This window comes from Anolis carolinensis, chromosome 3 (assembly GCF_035594765.1).
Source record: "Anolis carolinensis isolate JA03-04 chromosome 3, rAnoCar3.1.pri, whole genome shotgun sequence".
NCBI classification, from domain to species: domain Eukaryota; kingdom Metazoa; phylum Chordata; class Lepidosauria; order Squamata; family Dactyloidae; genus Anolis; species Anolis carolinensis.
In genome coordinates this window covers 25,858,782-25,884,641 of record NC_085843.1, presented here as the reverse complement: position 1 = coordinate 25,884,641, position 25,860 = coordinate 25,858,782, and the positions used below count along the sequence as shown (strand labels likewise).

General features: G+C 40.0%; 1 protein-coding gene across 3 annotated transcripts in view; it reads right to left on the bottom strand.

The window, feature by feature from the left end:
- Positions 1–487: 487 nt before the first annotated feature.
- The window catches only part of elmod1 (ELMO domain containing 1), a 66,587-nt gene continuing 41,214 nt past the window's right edge, over positions 488–25,860 (bottom strand). For 2 of the 3 annotated variants that reach the window (XM_062974602.1, XM_062974601.1), the window contains exons 3-12: positions 24,423–24,568; positions 21,819–21,847; positions 20,884–20,981; positions 18,171–18,300; positions 14,442–14,575; positions 12,228–12,296; positions 11,954–11,977; positions 6,800–6,850; positions 6,277–6,410; positions 488–2,170 (exon numbers count right to left, since the gene is read on the bottom strand). In XM_062974602.1, coding sequence (XP_062830672.1) covers positions 1,998–2,170; positions 6,277–6,410; positions 6,800–6,850; positions 11,954–11,977; positions 12,228–12,296; positions 14,442–14,575; positions 18,171–18,300; positions 20,884–20,981; positions 21,819–21,847; positions 24,423–24,568 — 988 coding nt within the window. In that variant the 3' untranslated portion in view covers positions 488–1,997. The remainder of the gene's footprint in view (positions 2,171–6,276; positions 6,411–6,799; positions 6,851–11,953; positions 11,978–12,227; positions 12,297–14,441; positions 14,576–18,170; positions 18,301–20,883; positions 20,982–21,818; positions 21,848–24,422; positions 24,569–25,860) is intronic. The other variant, XM_008122204.3, reaches the window with a different exon arrangement.

The window sequence follows — 25,860 nt, the reverse complement described above, 5'->3', positions numbered from 1 at the left end:
AAATGGAATAATATAGATAAAATTGAAAAGATTGCAATAATCAAGGGGATTTGGGAACCAGTTAAGAACTATTTAGAGAATGTACTATGATGTGGAGTGGAAAAATTAAGATTGAAATCGACATTTCAAATGTAACGTTTGTTGTATAAAGTGTATGTACAAGGAGGGGAGGGTGGGAGTGGGATAAAACGACAAAACAACAATAAAAACAAATTTAAAAAAGGGATGAGAAAAAAAGATATCCCAGAGTAGTTACACCCCTTTTCCCCAGTCTAGGCCACTCAAAAGTAGCAACGTTGTATAATGGCACTCTGTGTTTTCAGACAGGACTCTTTCCCAGCCAAAGATCAGACCTGCATGTAAAACTCTGCCACTAAACTACACCCTCCCATTTGTTTCACCCTTCCACCCATCTCCCACTTGATTCACAACAATAAAACAAGAATATTTGTGCATTTCAGACATGAACCACACACTCACACACAGCCTGGAGTGATGTAATTTATTCATATAATCCACAAATAGTTAGGCAATACCTCAGATTCAATCCTGCTATGCAAGCAACTTCACAAACTACCTATAATAGTCAGAAGGTAAAAAAAATACCATGGGTATGAAATGCCATGGTAAATTTTACAGTATGAAAGACTACACATGATGTCAGAAGTGCTGGGTGCAAACGCCTGCAGGCCCATTAAAAAAGGAATTGTGTGCATGAGCATGGTTGCACATAAATACATCTACCCATCATCTTTATGGGGTCTACATGGCAAAGTCCCACACAGCATGTGAATGGATCTCACATCCAATGCTCAATAACCAGCACTTCGTTCAATGTTACACAACCAGTTATTTCATTTTCTTCATGCCTCTTTGTTAACGTATTCCTCTCAGTTCTCCTCTAGCAAAAGAGTGACATTTTAAAATTCAGTATTTCAAAAATGAAGAAAACGTAGATTCCCAACGCACAATCAATTCATGTCACATTTGGACATGCAGAAGCACAAACCACTAACCTTGCATTTTCTAAGTATTGTGACTCATGTTTTGTTGTGATGATATAAATAGGCGATTATGTTCCAGTGCAGACTTCTGAGACAGCAACACCCTGCTTGGATGCTAACCAGGGTAGAAGGAGGTTGGGTTTGGTCTTTGCTATCAATGCAGCCAATGCCTCCAAACTCACTCTACACTCATGATCCCGCAGTCAGTCTCAATTGCTTAAAACTACTCCCACATTTGCATCATAAATCTTGCCGATTTTTCCAATGAAGCATGCATGGTTGCATGAGGAAAGAGATCTTTGTATGCATTCTGCCTAAACTAGGCTTACGTCACAATACACTGTCTTCTAAGTAATGTACAAACCCAGGGCACCATCCAGCCAGAGTCCCATTGGCTTTTGCTGGAGTGGGTTTTAAAGCACATGCCATTCAGGTCAATAGGATCTAAAAATGCACCACATCAGCTGGATTGTGCCCACTGTAAAAAAAAAAAAAGGTCATTACTTCCCATAAAACAAAATCAGTTAAGTTAAAAGGCTTCCACAATACAAGTTTTCAACTCAAATATTCCACATATACCAAAAAGAACAAGCCCACAGATACGGAAATAGAGTTCTTTAATTAAAGGCTGAATTATGGTGACAAGGGAAGAGAGTATGTGTGTGCATATATGTGTGTGCGTGTATATATATGTTTGTGTGTGTGTGAGTAGAAGTCTAAAAAAATAGAAAAAACTTCTTCATATGGGACATTGATTCAGGATGTTTTTAACACTGCAAAAGGCTGCAATATGGGCTCTCTGTTTTTATGGCAAAGCTCCTCAAAGAGGATGGTGGGAGGAGATGCCAGAAAGAGAGAGAGGGGGAAATGAATACTGCACCAAGAGGCATGCATACAATCGCTATGGTCATTCAATACATTAGCGATTTATCTCTAGATAGTGGCATAACACAAGAATGAGGCAGTGTTTCCAAAAACAGACCAAGTCAATGGCTACAGGTTGATGAGGCTCTCTGAGGCAGCAAAGTGAGGGCACAGGGCCATGTTCGGATTTTGGAGCTGTTTGATGATTCGCTTGTGGAATTTCTCTCGCACACGGTTGAACTCCATGATGTCCAGGGGATCCTCTTCAATCCAGAATTTATGGAATTCATGCATCAAATAGCCTAAGAGAGCAAAGGAAAGGGTTAGAAGTACAGGGAGAAATAACCGTAAATTCTCCATTAACTGACAAGGACTCACAGGGTGAAGGAATCAAAAAGGTTTTGATGACTAGGACTTGTAGGAGAGCAAGTTCCTCGTGTCCACTGAGTGATGAAATTTCTGAATCACAGAATAATAGAACTGGAAGATCCCACAAAGGCCATCCAAGTCCAACTCCCTGCCATGCAGGAACACACAATCAAAGTACTCATGACCAATGGCCATCCAGCCACTGTTTCAAAACCTCTAGATAAAGAGACTCTACCACACTCCACTGGCAGACAGCTCTTACCATCAGAAGGTTGTTTCTAAAGTTCAGGTGGAACTAGACTAGCTACTCTTCCTCATGGAATCGTGGTGAAGATAAAATGAGGTTTACATCACTATGAGCTTATTAGAGGATAGAGATACAACAAATACATGTTACACCTGTTCAGCACATGCCTCAGCTACTGCCTTTATTGTATTTGTGCACCTTCAAGTCATTTCTGACATATGGGAACCCTATCACAGGGTTTTCATGGCAAGATTTGTTGAGAGGAAGGTTGTCCTGCATTTCATCTGAGGCTGAGAGAATGTGACCTTCCCAAGGTCACCCAGTAAGTTTGCATGGCTGAGGAGGGATTTGAACCCTGGTCTCCAGAGTTTTAGTCCAACACTCAGACTACAGACTATATCATGATGGCACATATAAGAATAAGAAACAGGATCATTTTTTGTTAAGGTAATTCCAAAAGTGGTGCCCCTGGTGGCACAGCTGGTTAAACCACTGAGCTGCTGAAATTGCTGACTGCAAGGTCGGTGGTTCGAATCCAGGGAGCAGAGTAAGCTCCTGCTGTTAGCCCCAGCTCCTGCCAACCTAGCAGTTCGAAAACATGCAAATGTGAGTAGATCAATATCTTTACATTGATATATGTAGAATTTTAATGATTTATATAGGGTTTTAATGGCGTGTTTTATATTGTATTTAATAATCTGGTTAGGAGCCTCCGGTGGCCTAGGGGATAAAAGCCTCGTGACTTGAAGGTTGGGTTGCTGACCTGAAGGCTGCCAGGTTCGAATCCTACCCGGGGAGAGCGCGGATGAGCTCCCTCTATCAGCTCCAGCTCCATGCAGGGATATGAGAGAAGTCTCCCACAAGGATGGTAAAACATCAAAACATCCGGGCGTCCCCTGGACAATGTCCTTGCAGACGGCCAATTCTCTCACTCCAGAAGCAACACAAATAATAATAATAATCATCATCATCATCATCATCATCTGGTTTTCATGCATTTGTTTGTTTGCTTTGCAGGTGAAAGACCTATGGTCTAAGCATCAAATAAACTAGGTTGATCAATAGGTACCGCTCTGGCGGGAAGGTAACAGTGCTCCATGCAGTAATGCCAGCCACATGACCTTGGAGGTATCTTTGGACAACGCCGGATCTTCGGCTTAGAAATGGAGATGAGAGTCGGACATGACTAGACTTAAATGTCAGGGGAAAACCGTTACCTTTACCTTAATTTCAAAAGTGGTTGAATGTGTGAGATTGTGTTACAGTACAGTACTTGGGCGTAGTCTTGGAAATTTACAGACTACAATTCAAAGCATAAGAGGAGCTTAATGGGAAACTCAGTTTACAAAACTGGCAGTGGTCTCCTTACACATTCTGAAATATAAATTTCAAGATTTTAATAAATGAATTATGTAGCGCAACTTTGGATGCATTTTAAAAATACATGCTTACCACAAATGCACACATTAACTGTCATCCTCTAAGAAATTAATGTGTGCATGGGATGAATGAAACCCAGTCAATATTTTCCCAGCAGCTTTAGATCAAGTTCACCAAAGTTTGAAGGGAGGAAAAAAAAGGATGTGTGTATCTTTGAAAAAGAAGGAATACAATGTTTCTGGAAGGTTTAATATCAACAGTTATAACTTTTTGCTTTCCTAAACCTTACATTTATTCCCTTCTGAAATGGTCACACCATCCTCCATAAATTTGCTGCCGTTTTAGATGGACAGAGAGGAGCAGTCCAATTTACTACACTGTCTGAAGCATCAGAAATGTTGCTTTTGTATTGAGGTTGGAGCCGGAGTTCCATACAGACAAGCACACCAACAGCCAAAGGGAACAGATGAATGCAAACACAGACAGAATTTGACCTAATAACTACAAGGCCAAATTAGCCCAGCTATCATTCTTTCCCCACAAGAATGAGAGCTAGCTGTCATTCAGACACCCAGCCTGCAGGCATTAAAACAGATAAACCATCCAAAATGTGCTTTTCTCCCTCTTCCACTGACCTCAGCTACACTCGGTAGTGGAAACCAAGTAACAGTCATACAGTGATACAGGAATCAGGTGAGAACACTGTGATGGAGAGATGGTACAAAACTCAATTGTAGTGAGAATAGTTTTCACTCTGCTGAAATCATGGTTGAATTTTCAGAATTCTGTATATTTTGAACTACAACTCCTACAATCTGTTATCCTTGGCAAGTGCTGGATGAGACAGATGGGAGATGTAAATAAGATGAAGTTGAAAATTCCTAACTCTTGTTTTAAAGAAAACCTCATCCAATTATTCCCTGAAATGAAATCCTTAGTAGAGACTCACAGGCTGGCCTGGAGCTCCCAGTGGCACAATGGGTTAAACCCTTGTGCCGACAGGACTGCTGATTTGAAGGTTGGGTTGCTGACTTGGAGGTTGCTGGTTCGACTCTGGGGAGAGAGCGGATGAGCTCCCTCAGTCAGCTCCAGCTCTCCATACGGGAACATGAGAGAAGCTTCCCACAAGGCTGGTAAAACATCAAAACATCCAGGCGTCCCCTGGGCAACGTCTTTGCAGACAGCCAATTCTCTCACACCAGAAGTGACTTGCAGTTTCTCAAGGCGCTCCTGACACACACACACACACACACAAACAAAAAAAACATGCTGGCCTGAGCTTTAGTAAGATCTTCCCTGTGTATGATCTTTAACAATGAACTGGGAGTTTGGACAAGGAGAGCTGGAAGTTGCTGGGATAATACATTCCTGTACACACACACCAGTAAAAGCCGCCATCAATAGCTATCCAAATCACTTACGTCTTCTGAGTCTGATTCTTTCTATGTGTAACAAGGGCTATTCCTTACTGCACTGGGTTGCCATTGCCTTCCTATGAAATATAGTAAAAACATCTGAGCCTTCCTTGTTAGTCTCTCATCCAAGTCTGACCCTGTTTATCTTTCAAGATAAAAATCACTAAATCAAGACAAATTATGTGTTGGCTCTGCAATTAGAATAATACTGTCTTTTTGTTTACTTATGCAAGCTTTATCTGACATAGTTTTTGATTTCACGTGTGCATATTGCTAGTTTGGAATAAAAAGTTTGCTAAAACATGTTTCTGTTAAAGAAGTAATGCTATAGAAAACAACTATCTTGTTGACTAAGTAAACCTGTACAGTATCTCAGGGAAACCCTTTGGTGGTTTAAAAAACAACAACACATTTTCTACTATATTTTCTACTATAGTTCTACCCTGGCTCTTTTCACCCTGAAAGTGAGAAGGTGATAGTTCAATTATTTGAACTATCTCAATATTTCTGTCAAAAAATAGGGATTTTTTAAAAGTGAAAACAACAATCGAAAAACTTCAAAAAGCTAAAATGTTCCCCTTTATCCCAAGACTGCCTGATTCTGCCCCCAAAAAGGCAACAAGAAAGACACTGGGTTGGACTGGGTGGACCTTGTGGTCTCTTACAATTCTATGATTCAATTTTTGTAAAGATTGCAATTAAGGAGAGGAATCCAACAGAGAGAAGGTGAATCCAACATTGAGACAGTGAATTTCCATTTCCATAACAGTATTTCTCTTCCAACTGGCAGCCCTTTGCATCTCCATTTTCCATAAGGTCACACGGTCCTACAGTCCAGATCTTGATGGAGGAGGGAATACTGCTTCACCCATTTCACCAACAAAAGTACAGTAGTTTCATTAGTAGAAAGACCACATTACATATTATTCAACCAATGGAAAATTATGTGCAACTGTTACAAAACCATTTCCCCTCCTCCAAGCCCTTTGCTACTTACAGAATGTTTGCTGGAAATGGGATAACGTCGGAGCTTCTGGAGCAACGTTGTAGAAGTGTGTTTTTAGAGCACCACTCACAAGCAGGTTGTATGCAAGGTCTGTAATATTAATCCCGACAATCGCAAAAGAATATCTGTAAAAGACACCAAGCACAGGTTAAAAGGTGGTAGAAAGGACTAAAGAATCATATGGCACAGCCTGAAAAGCATTGTGGGTTTATTCACACTGTGGCTTTTTTTCTAAATTGTTCCGTAACTCAAAAATTAGGGGAATTTGTTTCATGGGCAGCTGGCTTTGAATTGTTATTTTTTGGATTATATTTTTGGATACTGGCTATGGGACTCTTAGAGCTGCACTCCCTCGTCTCTCCAAACATTTCCAAGACCTGTTCTCAGGAAGCACAATAAAAGATGTTTGTGAAATTGCTTAACCAAATCACTCTGGATTCCTCTCTTTTTTCATGGTTAATCCTAACAGATGCCAAATCAATATGCAACTACCCATTATGTTTTTATTACTCACCCAATAGCTTTATCAAACTTTTTCTTCTCCCACTCAGCCTTAGTGAATTTGCTGAAAAATTAGAACACATATTAATGCATATCCAAAAGAAAGCTCTTTTCCTTAATAATCACTACTCCAAACAAGATGATTTTGTTAGCATTCTACTCTGGTAATAAACATTTTCATCCTCTTTTAAACTCAAGCACATGCACACACCAAAAACCTCTGAGGGTAGTGTAATTTGCTGGGGATTGCTATAACCTACTCATCAGTGCAATCTAAAATAGGGTTGTGACTTCGGTATTCTCTCTGTCAAAGGCAATTTATTCTCTATGCAACCTTTAAAAATATTAAATGGGTCAGGCCAACTCTGTTATGTTGAAGTGGGGAAGAATCCACAGAAAACTCCTTATCTCTTTCAACCCTGAACAAGGTTGACGGTAGCCTCCAGTTTTCTGCAAGAGAGATGTGACATAAATCATTTTAAACAAGCCTGGGGAACTACCACTACTAACTGGAATGAGGACATGGGGGGAAATTGCCTTCATGTGGAAACTTTCTAAGCATTTGAGAGCCAGTTCACACATAGTTCAGCATTTTATGCACAGCAGGAAATAGAGATAACCTTGGGCCGGTGCCTGCTTTCCCTAACAATTGTAGACCATGCAAGCCGTGTTCAATGAGTTTCAATCAATATAGACAGAGGAGAGCGTCAAGCTCTGTTTCCTTCCTATCATCTTTCTCCCTCTCTCATCATATTGAAATAGGTCACTGCACTGAAACTGAATGGTGGGAAATTCTAGAGATATGAAAGGAATAAAATGTCAAATTCACTACAGCAAGATATAGCGATGGCTGCTGACTCAGCTGGTTTGAAAAGGAAATTGGAAAAAATCATGGGGTCATTGGTGGAGACTAAGGACCTCTGGTTTTGGAGGCAGGAGACTTCTGCTACCAGTTGCTTGGGAATGCAACAGAGAGGATTTAACTGCATTTGCATCCTTTTGATGGGGTTGCAGGAGGAAAATAGAAAGAAAACTGTTCTGTCATGTGCTGGGCCTGTAACTATTGTCTTGGTATAGGACGTATACTTTATGCCCAGTGGGAAGCCAGGGCGCCTCAAAAGAGAGGTTGTTGAGAATTTTCCAGAACAAGGATAGTCCTTTGGGTCTTTAATGAGATAACAGAGTCTTTATTGATGAACAAATAATAAATCTTCAAGGAGTCAAATAACACTTCAAAGTTTCCTTAATAAACTGTTGGCCCTTTCAGTCTTGTCCCCAAGGGATAGGCATTTGGCTTTGGATAACTGTGAAAACCCTCTTATAACCTCTCCCTGGCTGTCTATTATATGGGCTTAGCTGATGTGGGACCCACTACCGATTCCAAATGCGTCTGGGTATCGAGTGGACCTACCAACTAAGGCTTGCAGATGTTTCAGCTGGGGTTCCGTGGATCTGTGATGCTGTTCCCTCTCTGAGGTTTCTTTGGAAACTTCAGGGCTGTTTCTCTCAGGAGCTGTGAGGCTGAGAGGCTGTGAGCTCTCAGCCAGAGCTTTTGAGACTTTTCCCCTAAAATTTCTGTTTCTGGTTTCTCTGATGTTCTATATCCCTGGATGTGCTTGAGATATGAAGCTTTTCTACGGGACGAGCTGGTCTATGTCCTATAGCTTAGCTTCCTAAGTGAGACTGACTTAAAAATAGCTCCTTCCCTCCCAGAGCCCTGAACAAGGGGCAGAACCAAACTTAATGATGATTGACAGGCGGCCTGTCCTATGACTGCAAACATTAGCAGCAAGAAAATAAAGTCGGAGCTTCTGGTACAGCCGTACCAGCACAAAAACAGATAACTAAATATGATTTTGATCTGATCCAGAGGTACTCTTCTTATACTCCTCCCAAGGAAAGTGTGAGAAATTGTAATCTGGATAGAGACAAGGTAATTATTCCTGGTCTAGACAAATTAGAAGAACAATAGCTGGAAGGAGCACAGGACAGTCAATGATGGACGAACTTATGTTTTCTAAACATTTCCACACTATGAGAATACACACATCCAGGCAGGTCTTTTTTTTTTAAAGTGGTGGTAGGAAAGGAAAAATTAGTGGTGAATTGTGAAGACATGAGCCACTTTAGAAACTCAACAGATAAAGACCTCAGGTCTTCTCTATGATGGTTGACTCTGACCATAGATTTTGTGTCCAAGGAGGTATGTTAAAAACATAATTTTGTACAAACTAACTTTTCCCATCAAAAAACCAAGACAGAAAAAAAACTTACACACAAGTTTCAAACTGGTTTTGAGAATACTATGGCCAGCAGGTACCATAAAGTTCAACAGGCCATTCATACCACATATTAAACAAAATGAATGTTGTGGGATTGATATCCAAAATATTGGTGCAAGATTTGAATGCACTACCTGAAGACTTGCAACACACCAAGACTAGTTCCATAAGATGGATTTTAAGTCATTCCTGGATTGCTCAAGAATGTGATTTCTCTGCCATGAATCCCAATTCAATTACTAATAACACACACACACACACACACACACACAAATACGAACAGAATACTCTAGAACAGGGGTCCCCCAAACTAAGGCCCATGGGCCAGATGTGGCCCTCCAAGTTCATTTGCCCAGCTTTCACTCTAAACATTAGACTCAGGGGCAACCTAATTCTAAAACGATTGAAGGCACATTACACCAACAATCCTAATTAAGTTGACTATCTCATCAGCCAACAGCAGGCCCACACTTCCCATTGAAGTACTGGTAAATTTATGTTAGTTAAAATTGTTCTTTCATTTTTTTGCACTACAAATAAGGTATGCCCAGTGTGCATAATAATTTGTTCAATTTTTCCCCAAACTATAGTTCAGCCTCCCAATGATCTCAGGGACCGTGATCCAGCCCTCTCCTTAAAAAGTTGGAGGACCCCTGCTCTAGACGATCTATGTCTCTTGAATTATTTCTGATGCTGCTGGATAATTTTTAATGGAAAACTGCATGCACAGTCAAAACATAATCTACTGAGGTGCTATCTAGGGCATGCATAGAAAAACAGAAAGAAAGAAAAAAGAAAGGACTGAAGCATCATAAATTTTCCATTCCAAAAACAGAATATGGTTTTGTCAGAAATGTCTATGAGCATTGAATTCTAAATAAATCTAATTTATTATCCAAAGCTAGAAAATCTCTTAGTCTTTCAATCTCCTCACTGTCCTTTTATATGAAAGTTTCACCCTCTCTTGTGCTAAAACATACTTAGGGCATTCTAGGGCATTCACAGCCACACTCTTTTTAATACACATTTTGAGGAGAGTCTTTCCATTTCTTTATGCAAATAAGTAGTGGAAAACAGGATTGTGTTTTTGTAAGAACAATCAAGCACGCAGAAGCTGCCAAGAAAACTAAACAAAAATGGCAAATCCTTACAGACTATGTCTGAAGCTCAAGAAAAATATATTTTCAAATCTATTGTTTTTGTAAAACACTACAAACACTGAATGTTGATGGTCTGTGTTTCATTACTAATGCTGAAGCCAGCGTTTGCACAGCAGTACCCAAGAAGCCCAAAGGGAGGGTGGTGGGATTTTTCCCCAATTGTTTTCTAAAAGAAACTCTTGTGGATAACCACCTTTGTCCACAATTTAAAGTCATCTAAATATTAGTGCCACTGCAACATAAATGCAACTACACTTTGCAGATGTGTTCTAACATGTCATGGTAAAGTCAACTGGGTGGCTGAAATCTTTGAAGGGCCTGGGTAGGAAGAAAGCATGTCTGGGCCTATAAAGAAGAGAGATTAAAGTACTAGATGGCTCCCAAATTTCTAGAATATAAAACAGTGGTTCCCAACGTTTGGGTCTCCAAGTGTTTTGGACTTCTGCTCCCAGAAATCCCAGCCAGCTTACCAGCTGTTAGGAACTGTGGAAGCTGAAGTCCAAAACACCCGGAGGCCCAAAGTTTGGGAACCACTGATATAAAGCCATTACTCCAGAAGGGACATGAGGAGATTCACTAGCCTTGACATATTTTATGATACAAGACGGCTCATGTCCTGGACTAAACTTATTTAGAAAAAAGCTGTATCTTATTGCTTTTTGAGACATTCCTCAAAAGAGGACCTGCTAAAATCAGGACTTCAGCTCCCATCTGTATTACACAACTGGTTCAGTGGTAAGGGATGACAGGACTATTGATTCATCAACATCGGGAAGGCCTCCCTCACACCAGGGAACCAAGTAGGAAAAAGAGAAGGTTCATAAGCAAATCTCCTGTCAATAAATCTGGGGGAGACTGGTTGAACCAAAGAGGGAAGGGACCCTGTAGTCCCTCTAGTGCAGTGGTTCTCAACCTATAGGTTCCCAGGTGTTTTGGCCTACAACTCCCAGAAATCCCAGGTAGTTTACCAGCTGTTCCGATTTCTGGAAGTTGAAGGCAAAAACATCTAGGGACCCACAGGTTGAAAACCACTGCTCTAGTGCAACCTGAGCTCCATGGAAGAAAGGTGGATATAGGTGACTCCCAAAAGATGACTAGATTCAACTAAAGATGTCCAAATGAGGGAGAATTCTCATTTTTGTGTCTGGTAATGGCTTCCACTGCTGAAAGACTCTTATTAATAAGAGGTTCCAAAATCCTGAGGGTCATCTTTCATCTTCCCTCCTAAATTAAGGCCGTTAGAAATAGTCCTGCTCTATGAAAGAGGCAGAGTTCATTTTCACAACTCCCAGAATCCCAGTCTCAGAATTTAAAGGCCAACTCCCAAAAATTGATGACCTCCAAAAATGTCATAGTTTTCTTTGGCAATGAATATTTAAAGGTGCCTTTGCCTTCTCCTGAAATATAAGCTGGTGCAACTAGTAAACCACAATGCCCCCCCCATCCAGGTCCTAACCAGGCATCACCCGTCTTAGCTTCCAAGATCAAACAAGATCTGGTGCATCAGGAGTCAGAGCTGTGCTTATTGCATCAGTGACAATTTCCGCTATCCTCTTATGGACCTGGAAGAAGCAGCCATTTCTGTCACTTAAATCTGTTTCCAAGGAAAGGCTGCAGCCCACCCCCCAGAAAGCCCCCTTGAACTGTTGAATCACCTAGAACAGAGTTTAAGTCTGTTTCAAAATTTCATTTCAAGTCTTATAATGCAAAAGAACTGAAAAATACCTTAGCTCCTCTTTAGAGACCTCCCTTCATTGTGAAAGATGAAAAAAAGAAAAGAAAAAAAAATAAGCAGCTAAAAAATCAGCATAAACATGGATTAAAGTTAATGCATTTACTACGAAAAATAAATGTGCAGAATATATGGAATTATGGGATTTTATCTCTCCAGTCAGATAAGGTGAAAAATCTCATACATTAGGAAGAAAAGAAAAACAAGATGGCAGCTAAAATGTTTTATTTATCAAAGCCAGTTGCTATTTTCAGCTTCAAATGTTACCTGTATTTGGGTTGAAGGGAGTCGGAGAGGATTTGCTGAGCTGCAGCAGCATCCCGCTCGGCAAAGAATCTGGAGAGAAAAAAACACTTCAGATTTAAGTGATGTTGCTCAAAACAAACACAGCTTCAGAGTCTCCATCACATGGAAGTGAATGCAGAGAGACTCAGTTTAATAGCAAATCTTCAAAACATCTCATCAGAAGCTGGTCACTTCACTTTTGAAGGGACTTACATTTGGGCAGATACACACAGGATTGCCATTTAAACTGGTCAGATGATTTTCTCTGTGGCAATGGTGGCATGTCCAATGTGTTATCAGAGGCTTTCATGGCCGGAATCACAGGGTTGTTGTGTATTTTCTGGGCTGTATGACCATGTTCCAGAAGTATTCTCTCCTGACGTTTCGCCCACATCTATGGCAGGCATCCTCAGAGGTCAGGAACTTCAGGAGAGAATACTTCTGGAACATGGCCATACAGCCCGGAAAACACACAACAACCCGGTGGCATGTCCATTCCCATCTAACTTTTATAGTTCTTACTAAAGGATCCCAAATAAATGTACACAAACATCCTAGAGACATGTAAAACATCTGTTAACTGATTAATTGTTTGAGACTCTATGGGACTACTCCTCAGAGGTTAAGTTAATTTGTTGCCTGGAAGAAAGACGACATATATATTAAATTTTATGAATCAGTAAGTTATAAATAATTAAATCAAACACACACTGGATCCTTTTGTAAAAATCTGGAATGGTTTCCTGAATATAGATTGAGCATCCCTCATGTGAAATGTTTGGGATCAGAAGTGTTTGGGATTTAGGAATATACTTGCATGTAGATACATAATTGGAAATGGAACCTAAGTTGATACATGAAATTCATTTATATTTCATATACATCTGAAGATATGAGGATGTAGTAGCACAGTGGTTAAAGCCGCTAGCTGCAGGAAAGGCTGCTGACCGGAGGGTCACCAGTTCAAAGCCGTGAGTTGGGGTGAGCTCTTGACTGTCAGTCCTAACTTCTGCCAACCTAGCAGTTCGAAAGCATGCAACATGAGTAGATCAATAGGTATTGCCTTGGTGGGAAGGCAAAAGGGTGCCCCAATGCAGACAAAAGATGGGAGATGTCTATTGACAGCAGGCTACTTTGGTATGGAAAATAGAACAACAGCATCTCCCTATGGCCAGAAGTTGAGCATGGCCTCCAGATGCCAGAAATGGAAAAAAGTGGAAGCTCTTTCCTTATCTGTATTATTGTATGTTGTTGTTCTTGTAAAAAGGCATTGAATATTTGCCTTATTAGCCTCTACCCTCCAATGTTTTCAGTCCAATCTAAAAACTTGACTCTTTAACCAAAAGGTTCAAATTGTAGACCCATTACTTTTCTCACTGAAAGCACTTTATATGACTGGTTAGTTATTATTAATTTTATGTCTATAATTACGTAACATTTTATCGATGTGTATTTTAGGGTTGATTGATTTGACTGTGGTATTTTTTATGTACTGATGATGTGAATTATGTCTTCCTTTGATATTGATGTATCTGTATTCATTACACCGTAAGTATTGTTACATTACGAGTGCTTTGTAAGCCACCCCCGAATCTCTTTTGGGAGATGGTGGCAGAGTAGAAATAATGCATAATTATTATTATATTGTATGACACAGCAAACAAGATAGATATGCTGGATTTTGTTTCACAAAATCACAAGTCGAACACTTCCCAAGTGTCTAGGACTGTGTGATGTATTTTCGGATGATGCGTGCAGATCATTATTATTATTATTATTATTATTATTATTATTATTATTATTATTATTACTACTACTATATTTGGACTATAAATAATAATAAAGATAAAGTGGAATATATTATTACTTTACTCATTTTTCCACGAAACAAAGTTTGTGTACACTGACGCATGACTATCTCAGAGAATCATGTGGACAATTTCAGCGTATTTCCAATTTTGGAATTCCAGAAAAGGGATGCTCACCTTATATTATATAGTATATTTATAGAGAATGCTATTGTGAAGAATTTGAAATAAACTGGTCATAAAAAAACTTGCCATCAAGAGGGATGCAAAAATTTCAATTAACTGAAACGAGTCTCCTAGCATTTAAAAAAAAGCAACTGATCCAAACCAGAAAATCAGAGGAAAGCACGTATCTTCATATGTGAAAAAAATGCCAAAATATACTTACAGCAGGTTATATAACCCTAGGAGGCCCATTCCTCTAAAGTCTGTTTTAGGATCATCACCTTGGAAACCAATTTCACACCATTGCTTGGAAATACGAGCTTCCAATGGGGAATCGGGTTTCAAGCATTTCCATAGCTACAGGAGAGAAGAAAAAAAAACAGCCCCTCAGGTATATTTCAACTCAGGGTTGACATTTGTGAAGTTAGTTTTGTACGGGTTGTGCCTTCATTGTTATACAGAGCATTTGGAGGAGCCTGGAGGAAACAATAGAATAAAGACTGGGCAGAAAGAGCTCCTTAAGATGTAAACAAACATTTCAGAAATGGCCAGTGGGAAATCTTGTTTTAGCTGGAACAGAAATGGTGTGAAAACCCTTGCCAGTGACTCACGCTTTATATTTACTGCATCGGGATGTAACTCAGAAATTGCGTCTGCATTCTCATCGTAGCCTCTGTTGTGTGAAATTGCAAGACTCTTTCCCTTATGTTTTATAAACACATTTTTCACACTGATTAGAGTGTGTCTGCACATCTTTTTCAGTTTAATTATTTTTTTAGCTGCTTGTATTTTTAAAATGTGTGAGTTTTAACATCAAGGTGCAAGGTTGCCTTGCTATGGGAAACTGATGCTAAGGAAATTCTTTCCAATCCCTAGTTCTGCACAGATCCTTGTGATTGCTGTATTGCTTCAAGTCATTTATGACTTATGGTGACTCTCTAGTGGATTTTCTTACTAAGATTTGTTAGGAGGGTTTTTGCCTTTGCTTTACTCTGAGGCTAAGTGTGACTTACTCAAGGTCACCCAGTGGGTTGCAATGGGTGAGCAGGAATTCAGAGTCATACAACACGCAAACCACTAAACTGTGTGCACAGACCAGGCATGGGTAAACTTTGGCCCTCCAGGTGTTTTGGACTTCAACTCCCACAATTCCTAACAGCCTACCAGCTGTTAGGAATTGTGGGAGTTGAAGTCCAAAACACCTGGAGGGCCAAAGTTTGCCCATGCCTGGCATAGACCCTTAAGCATCAGTTATTTGGTTTCAACTTACGTTGAGAATCCAAGCACACAGTGATTTATCTTTATAATTCTCCAACCCTCCCCATCAACAATTTCACAAGGGCACAACAAACAGGAGAAAGGAAATAAGAGCAAATAAAGATTATTGAGAAGATATATTTGTCCAGTGCATTTCAGACCTTATTTACCTCCAGATCCATTCTACATGGAGATGCCCTTGAAAAGTGTCCAAAAGATATAGCTAGTGCGAAATAGGAGTGCCCTTGGGATGATATATCACTGCTTTATTATCAACTATTCAGGCTTCCAGTTGGTTCCTAAGATCAATTCAAGGTAGTTTTGACCAGAGTGCAGTTTATGTGTTCTCAAGCTGCCTATTGATCTATGGCAGTCACATGAATTTCACAGGGCTTTCTTAGGCAAGAAATTCTCCGATGTGTTTCCTCTAAAATAAAGCCCACCACATCTAGTATTCTTTAAAATCCAGGAATGGTTGACCCTGCATAGCTTCCAATTATAATTACATACACACACATATATGTATCTGTTTTCATACAAAATTGGGAAACTGGGCAGCTAATGATTTTAGAAGAACAATACAGCTAAAATATACAAAAAAAGCAAGTATCAAAACAGAATTAAACTAGATATAATATGACAACAATTTCAACCTACAGTTGAATAAGCAATTAAAAAGATAATTCAGTTTGTGCAATACAGCATCCCTTAGCTGGTCCTTTAAAAACTTTCTCTTAAAAGCTTGACAGACTAAAGAGAGCTTCATGTGCTGATGGAAGGACAGCAAGAAAGTTTCCCTTGGAATGGAGTTCCAGCATCTAGTAGCCACCATCAAGAAGGTCCTATCAAGAGTTCTTACCATACATGTTTGGTGGGATTGAGAGAAGAGCCTTTCCTAATTACCTAAGGGTCCAGGCAGGTCCATATGGGGAGATACAGTCTTCCAGATAGCTTGGGCTTCACTCATATAAGGTTTTATAGGTCATAATCAACCCTTTGTATTGTGTCTGGAAACAAACTGGCAGCCAACTGAGCTGTTATAAAAGGAGAGTAGTGTAGTCTTTGTAATCTGCCTCAGTCAACATTCTGGCTGAAGACCTGTGAACTAGCCTAATTTTCCAAACACTCTTCAAAAAGCAGCCCCATGTAGAAGTCTACATTCAGGAGATTTGGGTTACTTTAGAATACTTAATAACTTTTAATAATTCTACAATGCTTGAGTTTTTTTTTCATGTCAGGAGCAAGTTGAGAAACTGCAAGTCGCTTCTGGAGTGAGAGAATTGGCCATCTGCAAGGACGTTGCCCAGGGGACGTCCGGATGTTTTTGATGTTTTTTACCATCCTTGTGGGAGGCTTCTCTCATGTCCCCACATGGAGCTGGAGCTGATAGAGGGAGCTCATGCGCGCTCTCCCCGGGTTGGATTCGAACCTGGCAGCCTTCAGGTCAGCAACCCAACCTTCAAGTCACAAGGCTTTACCCCACTACTCCACTGGGGGCTCCGGTGAGATCAACATATGTGAAACAAAGCCATCTCCCATAGAATCCTGCTTAGATGAGATCTTCCATGGAGGTCCTTTTGGTGTGTGTTTCACCAGCCTGTTCCACTAAGAGGCACACAAGACAGGACTTTCTCTATAGCAATACCTCATTTATGGAATTCCTCCCAAGAGAAGTCAAGCTAGCTCCCATCGGATGGGCACTGTCTCATTGGTCCTTAAAACTAGGATTTACTTTTGGTACTATTTTAATTATATTTTTCAATTTTTTTTTAAAAAAAATCCATTTTTAAAATAATACTTTAATGTTTCTGCATTAACTCAGGCACCCTGCCTGGCTAACAAAGTGATTAACAAATACTTTCAGCAAACAATATTTTAAAATACAGTAGAGTCTCACTTATCCAACATAAACGGGCTGGCAGAACGTTGGATAAGCAAGTATGTTGGATAATAAGGAGAGATTAAGGAGAAGCCTATTAAACATCAAATTAGGTTATGATTTTACAAATTAAACACCAAAACATCATGTTATACAACAAATTTGACAGAAAAAGTAGTTCAGTACACAGTAATGTTATGTTGTAATTACTGTATTTACGAATTTAGCACCAAAATATCATGATGTATTGAAAACATTTAATACAAAAATGTGTTGGATAATCCAGAACGTTGGATAAGCGAATGTTGGATAAGTGAGACTCTACTGTATTTAAATCATGATTTGATCTGTTCTTCACATGCAAGTTTCCAGTCTGTGCCCAAATTCATGCAGTCTTTCTTTTTTCCGCCAAGGTACTCAAAGTTTTCTTGAGTTTACAGAACTTTGAGTTTCCTTAAACTCAAAGTTAATTCATAGCCAACAGCCCCTATCCATAGCATTGACTAACCTCAGCACCTGGAGGACACCTCTGTAGGAATTTTCTAGGTCCTCCAGGGTGACTTCATGGCAACTTTTAGCTGGTTATTTATTCCACTACAGTTCACTATTATCCTTGGTTTCCTATTTCCATGATAGGTTCAAAACATACCCACTATACATACAAGGATTGGATGGTACATTGTAGCTATACTCAACAAGGGATGAGGCTCCAATATAGCCTTTCCAACACCACCAACAATGGCATGGCCAAGATCCATTGCTAGAACTTGAGAGTTCATCATTTTGTTCATTACTTTCAGCTATCAAAATGCTTACCTTCAGCAGCATTTCTTCATGCTGGGGATCTTCGGAGTCATAGGGCTCTCTGCGCAGCTTTTCAACCTGTGCAATCAAATTCCTATATCCTACAATCTGTAGGAGGCAGCCTTGCAGAGATACACCAAGCCTGAAGTGAAAAACAAGCAAGCCAACCAACAAAAGTGCATGAGCATACACACGTTCAGCAATTCAGATTTTACATTTGATTAATATTAACTCAGGGCAGAACTCTAAGCACTGAATACCTTATTTTATAATGATTGAAAAATATCTTTTTGGTTTATACTGTCTTGCTTGCATTAGTAGCAGTGAGGGTAAGTTCACAATGTATTTGACAGGGATAAAGGTGGGCAGGAGAGATGTAGGCTGCTATCTCCTGAAAGCTGAGCCCGTTTTTTTTGTTCTTTTTTTAAAACTCATTTTGAGAATTATATTCTTTGATTTTCCAAGCAAAGAATATAATTATTTGCTTCTCTGCCTAAGTGGTTGATGGAAAAAACCGGTTGGACATTTTGTGTATCCCTGGAAAAGAGCTGTGTTCTTCTCCGACCATACAATATTTTGGCAAATACATTATTCATGATAGAGCTTAATTTCTGAAATGGGCTGGTGAGAAAGTTGGACCAGATGCTTAGAATGACTCAGGTCCTTATATTATGGTGAGAAATGCACTTTGGAAATACTGTACTCTGAAACACTTATCACATATTCAAGGACTCAGGCTTCATTTTCTTATACTTTTCAAAACTGTACACAAGAAGTATGAATGGCTGCACTCTGGAACAAATTAAGAATGGGGCCGGGCAGGTGTAGCTTAAATGAAATATATATGTAATATATACGCAAAGGCTGCAGAAAAAAGTGGAAGGAGAACATATTACACAACCCAACAGACCATTAAAATTGCTGTATTTTAAGAGCTGCAACTTTCCTCCCAAAGGGTTTGTTTCCATTGTCATGAAGTAGGTTTTTTCTGGGGTTTGGACCCCTACAAAACTGAAAAAAAACCCACCAAAACACCGCCACTTCTAACAATCTGAGAGCACGCCTCTATGTTCTCCAAGGTAACTCTACAGTCAACTTCCAGTTGTTGACTTGGGGGGCCAAGAAATTCCTACAGTGATTTATTAATTAAATCTGCAAAAGTTAAACCTGCAGTTGTGGAGGTCTGAATGTACTTGACAACACAACATTTCATCTAATGCTTCAGTGCTGTCCTTTCTATGGCAGACAATATTATTTCTCTGGGGCCATTTCAGGCATCTAGAAGACCAATTCCCACTACACAATTATACCACTGTGGTTTCATTTTAACTGCCATAGCAACATATTATAGAATCCTGGGGTTTGTAGTCTGATGAGGCACTAGAATTTCTCTGGTTCAGACTTTTGTGGCAGTTAACATGGGATCATAACACTTTAATTTCATATGAGAAAGGATAGCAAGCAACGAAAGCAGGTCTGTCTTTTCAGTAGCAAGGCCCTGGTTGTGAAATGTCCTCATTCAGACACACAAATCATGAGGCACCAACTTAGGAAGAGACTGTTTCACTCACTCTCAAAATTAGCAAGTACCAGCAGTTCTACTATTAGATGTGCCAACAAAACAGGTACTGGGGCGTTTCCTAGTTAGATTTGTTAGCTTTTGTCTATCATGTAACAATTTTAATATACAGGATTAACATCTGGTGCTATCCTTGGGAGATTTACAGCTTATAAGAGCACAATTTTTCCTCCCAAAGGCAATATTTTTCATTGCAATACTTATGAGAACAGTATTTCACCCAACATTTCAATGTTGGACAAAATCATATATGGTGGACAAAATAATATCTTTAGGCCCATTTCTCACATCTAGTAGACCAATTTGGGATTTGCTACTGAACATAGGAGCCCCGGTGGCGAAGTGCGTTAAGGCGCTGAGCTGCTGAACTTGCAGACTGAAAGGTCCCAGGTTCAAACCTCGGGAGCGGCGTGAGCGGCCGCCGTTAGCCCCAGCTCCTGCCAACCTAGCAGTTCGAAAACATGCCAATGTGAGTAGATCAATAGGTACCACTTTGGTGGGAAGGTAACGGTGCTCCATGCAGTCATGCCGGCCACATGACCTTGGAGGTGTCTATAGACAATGCCGGCTCTTCGGCTTAGAAATGGAGATGAGCACCAACCCCCAGAGTCAGACATGACTGGACAGGGGAAACCTTTACCTTTTTACTGAACATACAGCTCATTGGGGAAATATATCCAAACAAGGATTTTTGGTGTGTGGAATTATACAGTGCAAACATGAGTTGATTCCATTCTCAAATTTCAAATAGTTCAGTAGCATTTCTCTCAAAATGGGGTCTACACTCAAGGAGGTGCTCCACAAACTGCGAAGCAAGAAAGGGTCACCATCAATTACAGTCTTTTATTTGGCCTGAGAAGGACTTGAATCCTTCTCCAAGGGTGGATACAAGTGACCAGCCCCCAAACCTTGCTTCCTCCCCACTGAGAAAACCATCATAATATTGCCATTTCTTGGACACTCAAGCTCATCTGCCCTCCCCATTGTAAGGTAAGCAGAGCTGACTCATAGGAAGGATCCAACCTGCTGGCAACTGACAGAGTATCAACTTCCCTGGAACAGCACCATGAACAATAATTAGAATACACAACTAAATAATCATACAACGCAAAACGTTTCCATGGACAGAAACTCTCACAAACTTACTGTGGGTTTACATCTGGGTTAATTTTTTTCAGTTCCATGATGGTGTCTATAGTTTTCTCAATAGCATCTGGATGAACGCTTACTGCATTTTGGAGCACCTAGAAATAGAGTTTAACTCACATCATCTAGCCTCATAGAAAACGAAATACTGATTGTAGGTAACTTTTATGAGAATTGGTCCTATTCATCCATGGCTTGCACAGAAATATTGCCAACCCTATCAATATGCTAACAATGGCTCTCTCTTGGGATAGACAACGGCTCAATAAGGCATGCCACTGTCTCCATCTGTTAAATGAGATTAATGGTGACCACTAATCTCACAAGAGTGTCGGGGGGGGGGGGGCGAAGGAAGCTTGAAAAGAAATGCAAAAGTGTCTGGCTTGTTAGAAACGGCTTTACAAAAGTTTATCAATGCCTGCTTTATTTCTTGGTGGTCTTGGAATTGTAGGGAGTATTCTTTGTGTTCTATCTGGCATATGCTGAGTCTCTTATAGACTGTAATACTGCTCTTTTCAATTTTACAGCACTTTTCAATATACAAAAAAATCTTCAAATTGCCATACCACTGGTACTCAGCAGCTACCGATTGGGGTTAAAGGGACTCAAAGAGTGTAATTTGCAAAAGGAAATCCGCCTGGGCACCATAACTAAATAGGGAATTGAATACAGTTCAATTCCACTAACATATCAAATAGTTTTCCTATGGTTAAGGAGATATGAGGACTTCATCCTTCTCCTCTTCCCTTATATGTTGTTTTTATAGGTACTGAAAGTACCATGAATTGCTAGACGCTATATATAGGTATCTGGAATGTTGAGGTTTTCTATTCCTATTTTTACAAGAATGCATCCATTGTTTATAAACATAGGAAGAAGAAAATGGAAAAACACTGTATGGCATGTTAGGATACAGATGACAGGCATTCACTCACCTTATTTTTTGAACTTCTTAGCGATGTTTCTGTGAAAAGAAATATACTTGAAGCTTTAGTTCTCATTAGAGCTTGGCAAATTAAAAAACAACAGCAAAATAAGCATAACTCCAGATTTTATAAATGAATAATCACTAGGAAGGAAAAATGAAAAAGGAGGGAGAGTTTTATAATAGACATGTGGGATCAAATTCCCACAGATGTCATGGTTTTTCTATCAGTATAATGAAAAGGTAAGCCGTATGTATTCAGTAAATTAAAATAAGTTTTATTGCAGGCAAAGACACACTTTGCTCAAGGAAATACTTTGAATTTTGGATACCTCCCTAGGAAGGCTATGATGATTTCCTTCTTTTTTTTCTTTCTCCTGGCACATCAAAATTTAGTATTATAAATTTACTGGGATGGGCTTTTAATGATGTGCTGTATTGTTTTGAGGTTAGTTTATATGGTGAGCTCCTGGTATCCACTGAGGTTTAGTCCTAGGACCTCCTGTGGCTACCAAAATGCATGGATGCCGAAGTCCTACTATATACAATGGCATAGTAAAATAGTGATCCCTCAATGGTGCAGTGGATTAAACCGCTGAGCAACTGAACTTGCTGACCGAAAGGTTGGCAGTTCGAATACGAAGAAGGGAGCTCCTGCGGTTAGCCCCAGCTTTGCCACCTTAGCAGGGCATAAACATGCAAATGTGATTAGATCAATAGGCAATGCTTTGATGGGAAGGTAACAGCACTCCATACAGTCATGCCAGCCACATGACTTTGGAGGCATCTATGGACAACGCTGGCTCTTTAGCTTGGAAATGGAGATGAGCGGCACCCCCAGAGTCAGACATGACTAGACTTAATGTCAAGGAAAACCTTTACCTTTACTAATAAAAGAGTGCCCCTTACATAAACCAGGAAAAGCATGATTTCCTTTTTGGATTCGCTTTTGAATATTTTCATGCCATGGATGGTGGAATTCATGGATGCCGAATCTATTGATATTAGGACCAACTGTAGGCTTAAAATGAATTTTAATGGTTTAATGAAATGAAATTTTAGACGTCTTTTAAGAAAATGCTATCTTTATACTTTTTATTTTTTATATAGTTTTAATGGAGCTTCCGGTGGCACAGTGTGTTAAAGCGCTGAGCTGATGAACTTGCAGACCGAAAGGTCGCAGGTTCGAATCCGGGGAGTAGAGTGAGTGCCCATTGTTAGCCCCAGCTTCTGCCAACCTAGCAGTTCGAAAACATGCAAATGTGAGTAGAAAAATAGGCACCGCTCCAGCAGGAAGGTAACAGCGCTCCATGTAGTCATGCCAGCCACATGATCTTGGAGGTGTCTACGGACAATGCCAGCTCTTCGGCTTAGAAATGGAGATGAGCACCAACCCCAAGAGTCAGACATGACTGGACTTAACGTCTGGGGAAACCTTTACCTTTACCTTAACCTATAGTTTTAATATGTGTTGTTTTAAACATTGAACAAGCCATCTTGATTGCCACTGCTGGGGGGGGGGGGGGTGTGTGAATAAAATAATGAAATAAATAAAATAATATTTAAATTCTAATAGTACACTTCACCATGGGTTCCCAAACTAAGGCCCGTGGGCCAGCTGTAATCCTCCAAGGTCATTTACCCAGCCCTCACCCTAAACTTGATGGCACACAAAACAATCCTAATTAACTTGAATATCTCAGCAGCCAAAAACAGGCCCACAATTCCCATTAAAATAATGGTTTGTTTATATTGGTTTAAATTGTTTTTCATTTTAAATATTGTATCCTTCTTGGGTTTTTTTTTTTGCACTACTTATAAGATATGTGCAATATGCATAGGAATTCACTCATTTTTTTCAAACTATAGTCCGGCCTCCCTGTAGTCTGTGGGACCATGAACTAGCCCTTGCCTTAAAAGGTCTGAGGACCCGTGTATGACACTCTTCATATCCTTCTGTGTCATCATGGTGTGGAGGGGAGATTGCCAGTGGAGAATAAGCTCTAACAGTGGAGAATAAGCTCTAAATTCTACCAAGGTGGGAAAACTCTGAGTATGGTCCTGGTAGTGGATGACACTTTTGCTACCGGAGGATCAACCAAGCTTGTCACCAGAAAGATTACCAACACATGGTAAGTTTGCACAGCATCTATAAACACTGTGAAAGTTTGGTGGGAGAAAGTGTGGTCAACAAAGGCAATAATGAGGGATTATGGAGCAAAGTCCAACACTATTGAGACAGTTGCATATCCCTGCTGTCACACAGACAGAAACAGATATAGGGCCCCTCTAATGGTGATGTAGATCAGTGGTTTCTAACCTTTGGTCCTCCAGTTGTTTTGGACTTCAACTTCCAAAAGTTCTAGTCAGCTTACCAGCTGTTAGGAATTGTAGGAGCGGAAGTCCAAAACACCTGGAGGACTAAAGTTTGAGAAGCACTGGTGAGGACAAATGAATGTCAACAGGTGTTGCTTGACACACAACCAGCTAACAAGCAGCACCTGCTAAAATTCCCTTCTAAACTAACATAAGGCCAAGAAGACAACTATGACACAAAATAAAATTAAAGTAAATCTCAAAAGGTAGCATTGCCTCCCCCCATGCAACCACTTACCGATTTTCATAGTTCTGCCAGCCCCAGGCTTTGTGTTGTAGCAGATCCTTTGCAACTCACATCGTCCAGTCAGTTTCCTCACCACGAACTTCAAGCAGCGCCACAAACACTTGCAATAGAAGTACAGGCAGACCTGGACAAACATTCTGTCAAGAGAATGCTTCAAGTAAGTGCTTGAGTTAGGTTCCTCAGAAAAGCCCCACCAAAAAGGTCCCCAAGTAGTATTTTAAGAAACACCTATTTTGTAAGCACAATAAAGGTCTGGCTTTAGTTTTAGTTTAAGCTTTAGGCTTAGTGTCAGGAGAAATAAGATTTATATAACATTCTAAAAGATTATTCATGTTAAGTAAAAATCACAGGAAAGAATGCGGCCTTAAAGTTTTAAATCTAAGGAGCATACTCTTTTTGACTGTTCACCCACCACTCTCTATGCATTCATGCCTATTTTATATGGGGAATGAGGAGAATGGGTTAATCTTGATAGTGCTGTGAATACAAGATAATGCTACAGGATAATACACTCAATAAATAAAAGTACCATTTAGAGCAAGGGTTTCAAACTCATTTTCATCGAGGGCCACATCAGCCTTATAGTTGCTTTCAGAGGGCTATTTGTAACTGTAAGACTTTATGAATGTAACTATGTTGCCCTGGCACGGAAAGTCTCATGGGCCACATACAATGACGTGGTGGGCCTGATTTGGCCTGCATGCCTTGCATTTGACATATGTGCTTTAGAGAGAGATGTGCTTTAAATACACAGGTAAATGTTTGTGGCTCAAGATCTCCAGTGAGTTTAATCACTGAAGTCTCCACAGCACAACTTGAAGCTTTGAGGTCCATGGAGACACGTTTAGGGAGGTTCTTGGGATTGTATGAGCTTCTTCCAGGAACACAGAAAGGGAAACACATGTGGGAAGCTAGTATGGCACCTCTGCATTGGTTAGGCTTGGTGCTAATTGCCTATATTAGATATAATACTTCAGGCTTCAGTACTACAATAAGGTCTAGATATGGCTTCAGCCCAGTTTATCAGCTTCAGGAATCATCAATGACCCTGGTTTAATTAATATTCCTCCCAGTTCTTAATTTGAGATAAAGCTGTCTAGTCTACAGCTGATGTCAAGCATTATTTATTCGGTGATTCTAATGCCTGATTTATCTGAAAAGATTGAACTAAAGGGGATTCCAGTATGGTAAGTCTGTGCGAAACAGGTGATGGTGCTGGGTCAGGACTGCAAAGTTCATAGGGATAGTCTTTATTAGTGCTTCTAGCAATCAGCTGAATCTCTTGATTAGATTAAATTGGGCAGGCTTTGGGATCAACTTTGGCAAAGGAAAAGGTTGTCAAGGTCTTTTGAGGACCATGACCACAATGGACATTTGATATACTCCTGCTTAGTCATTCAAAAATGAGTCACACACCAACCATGCTGCA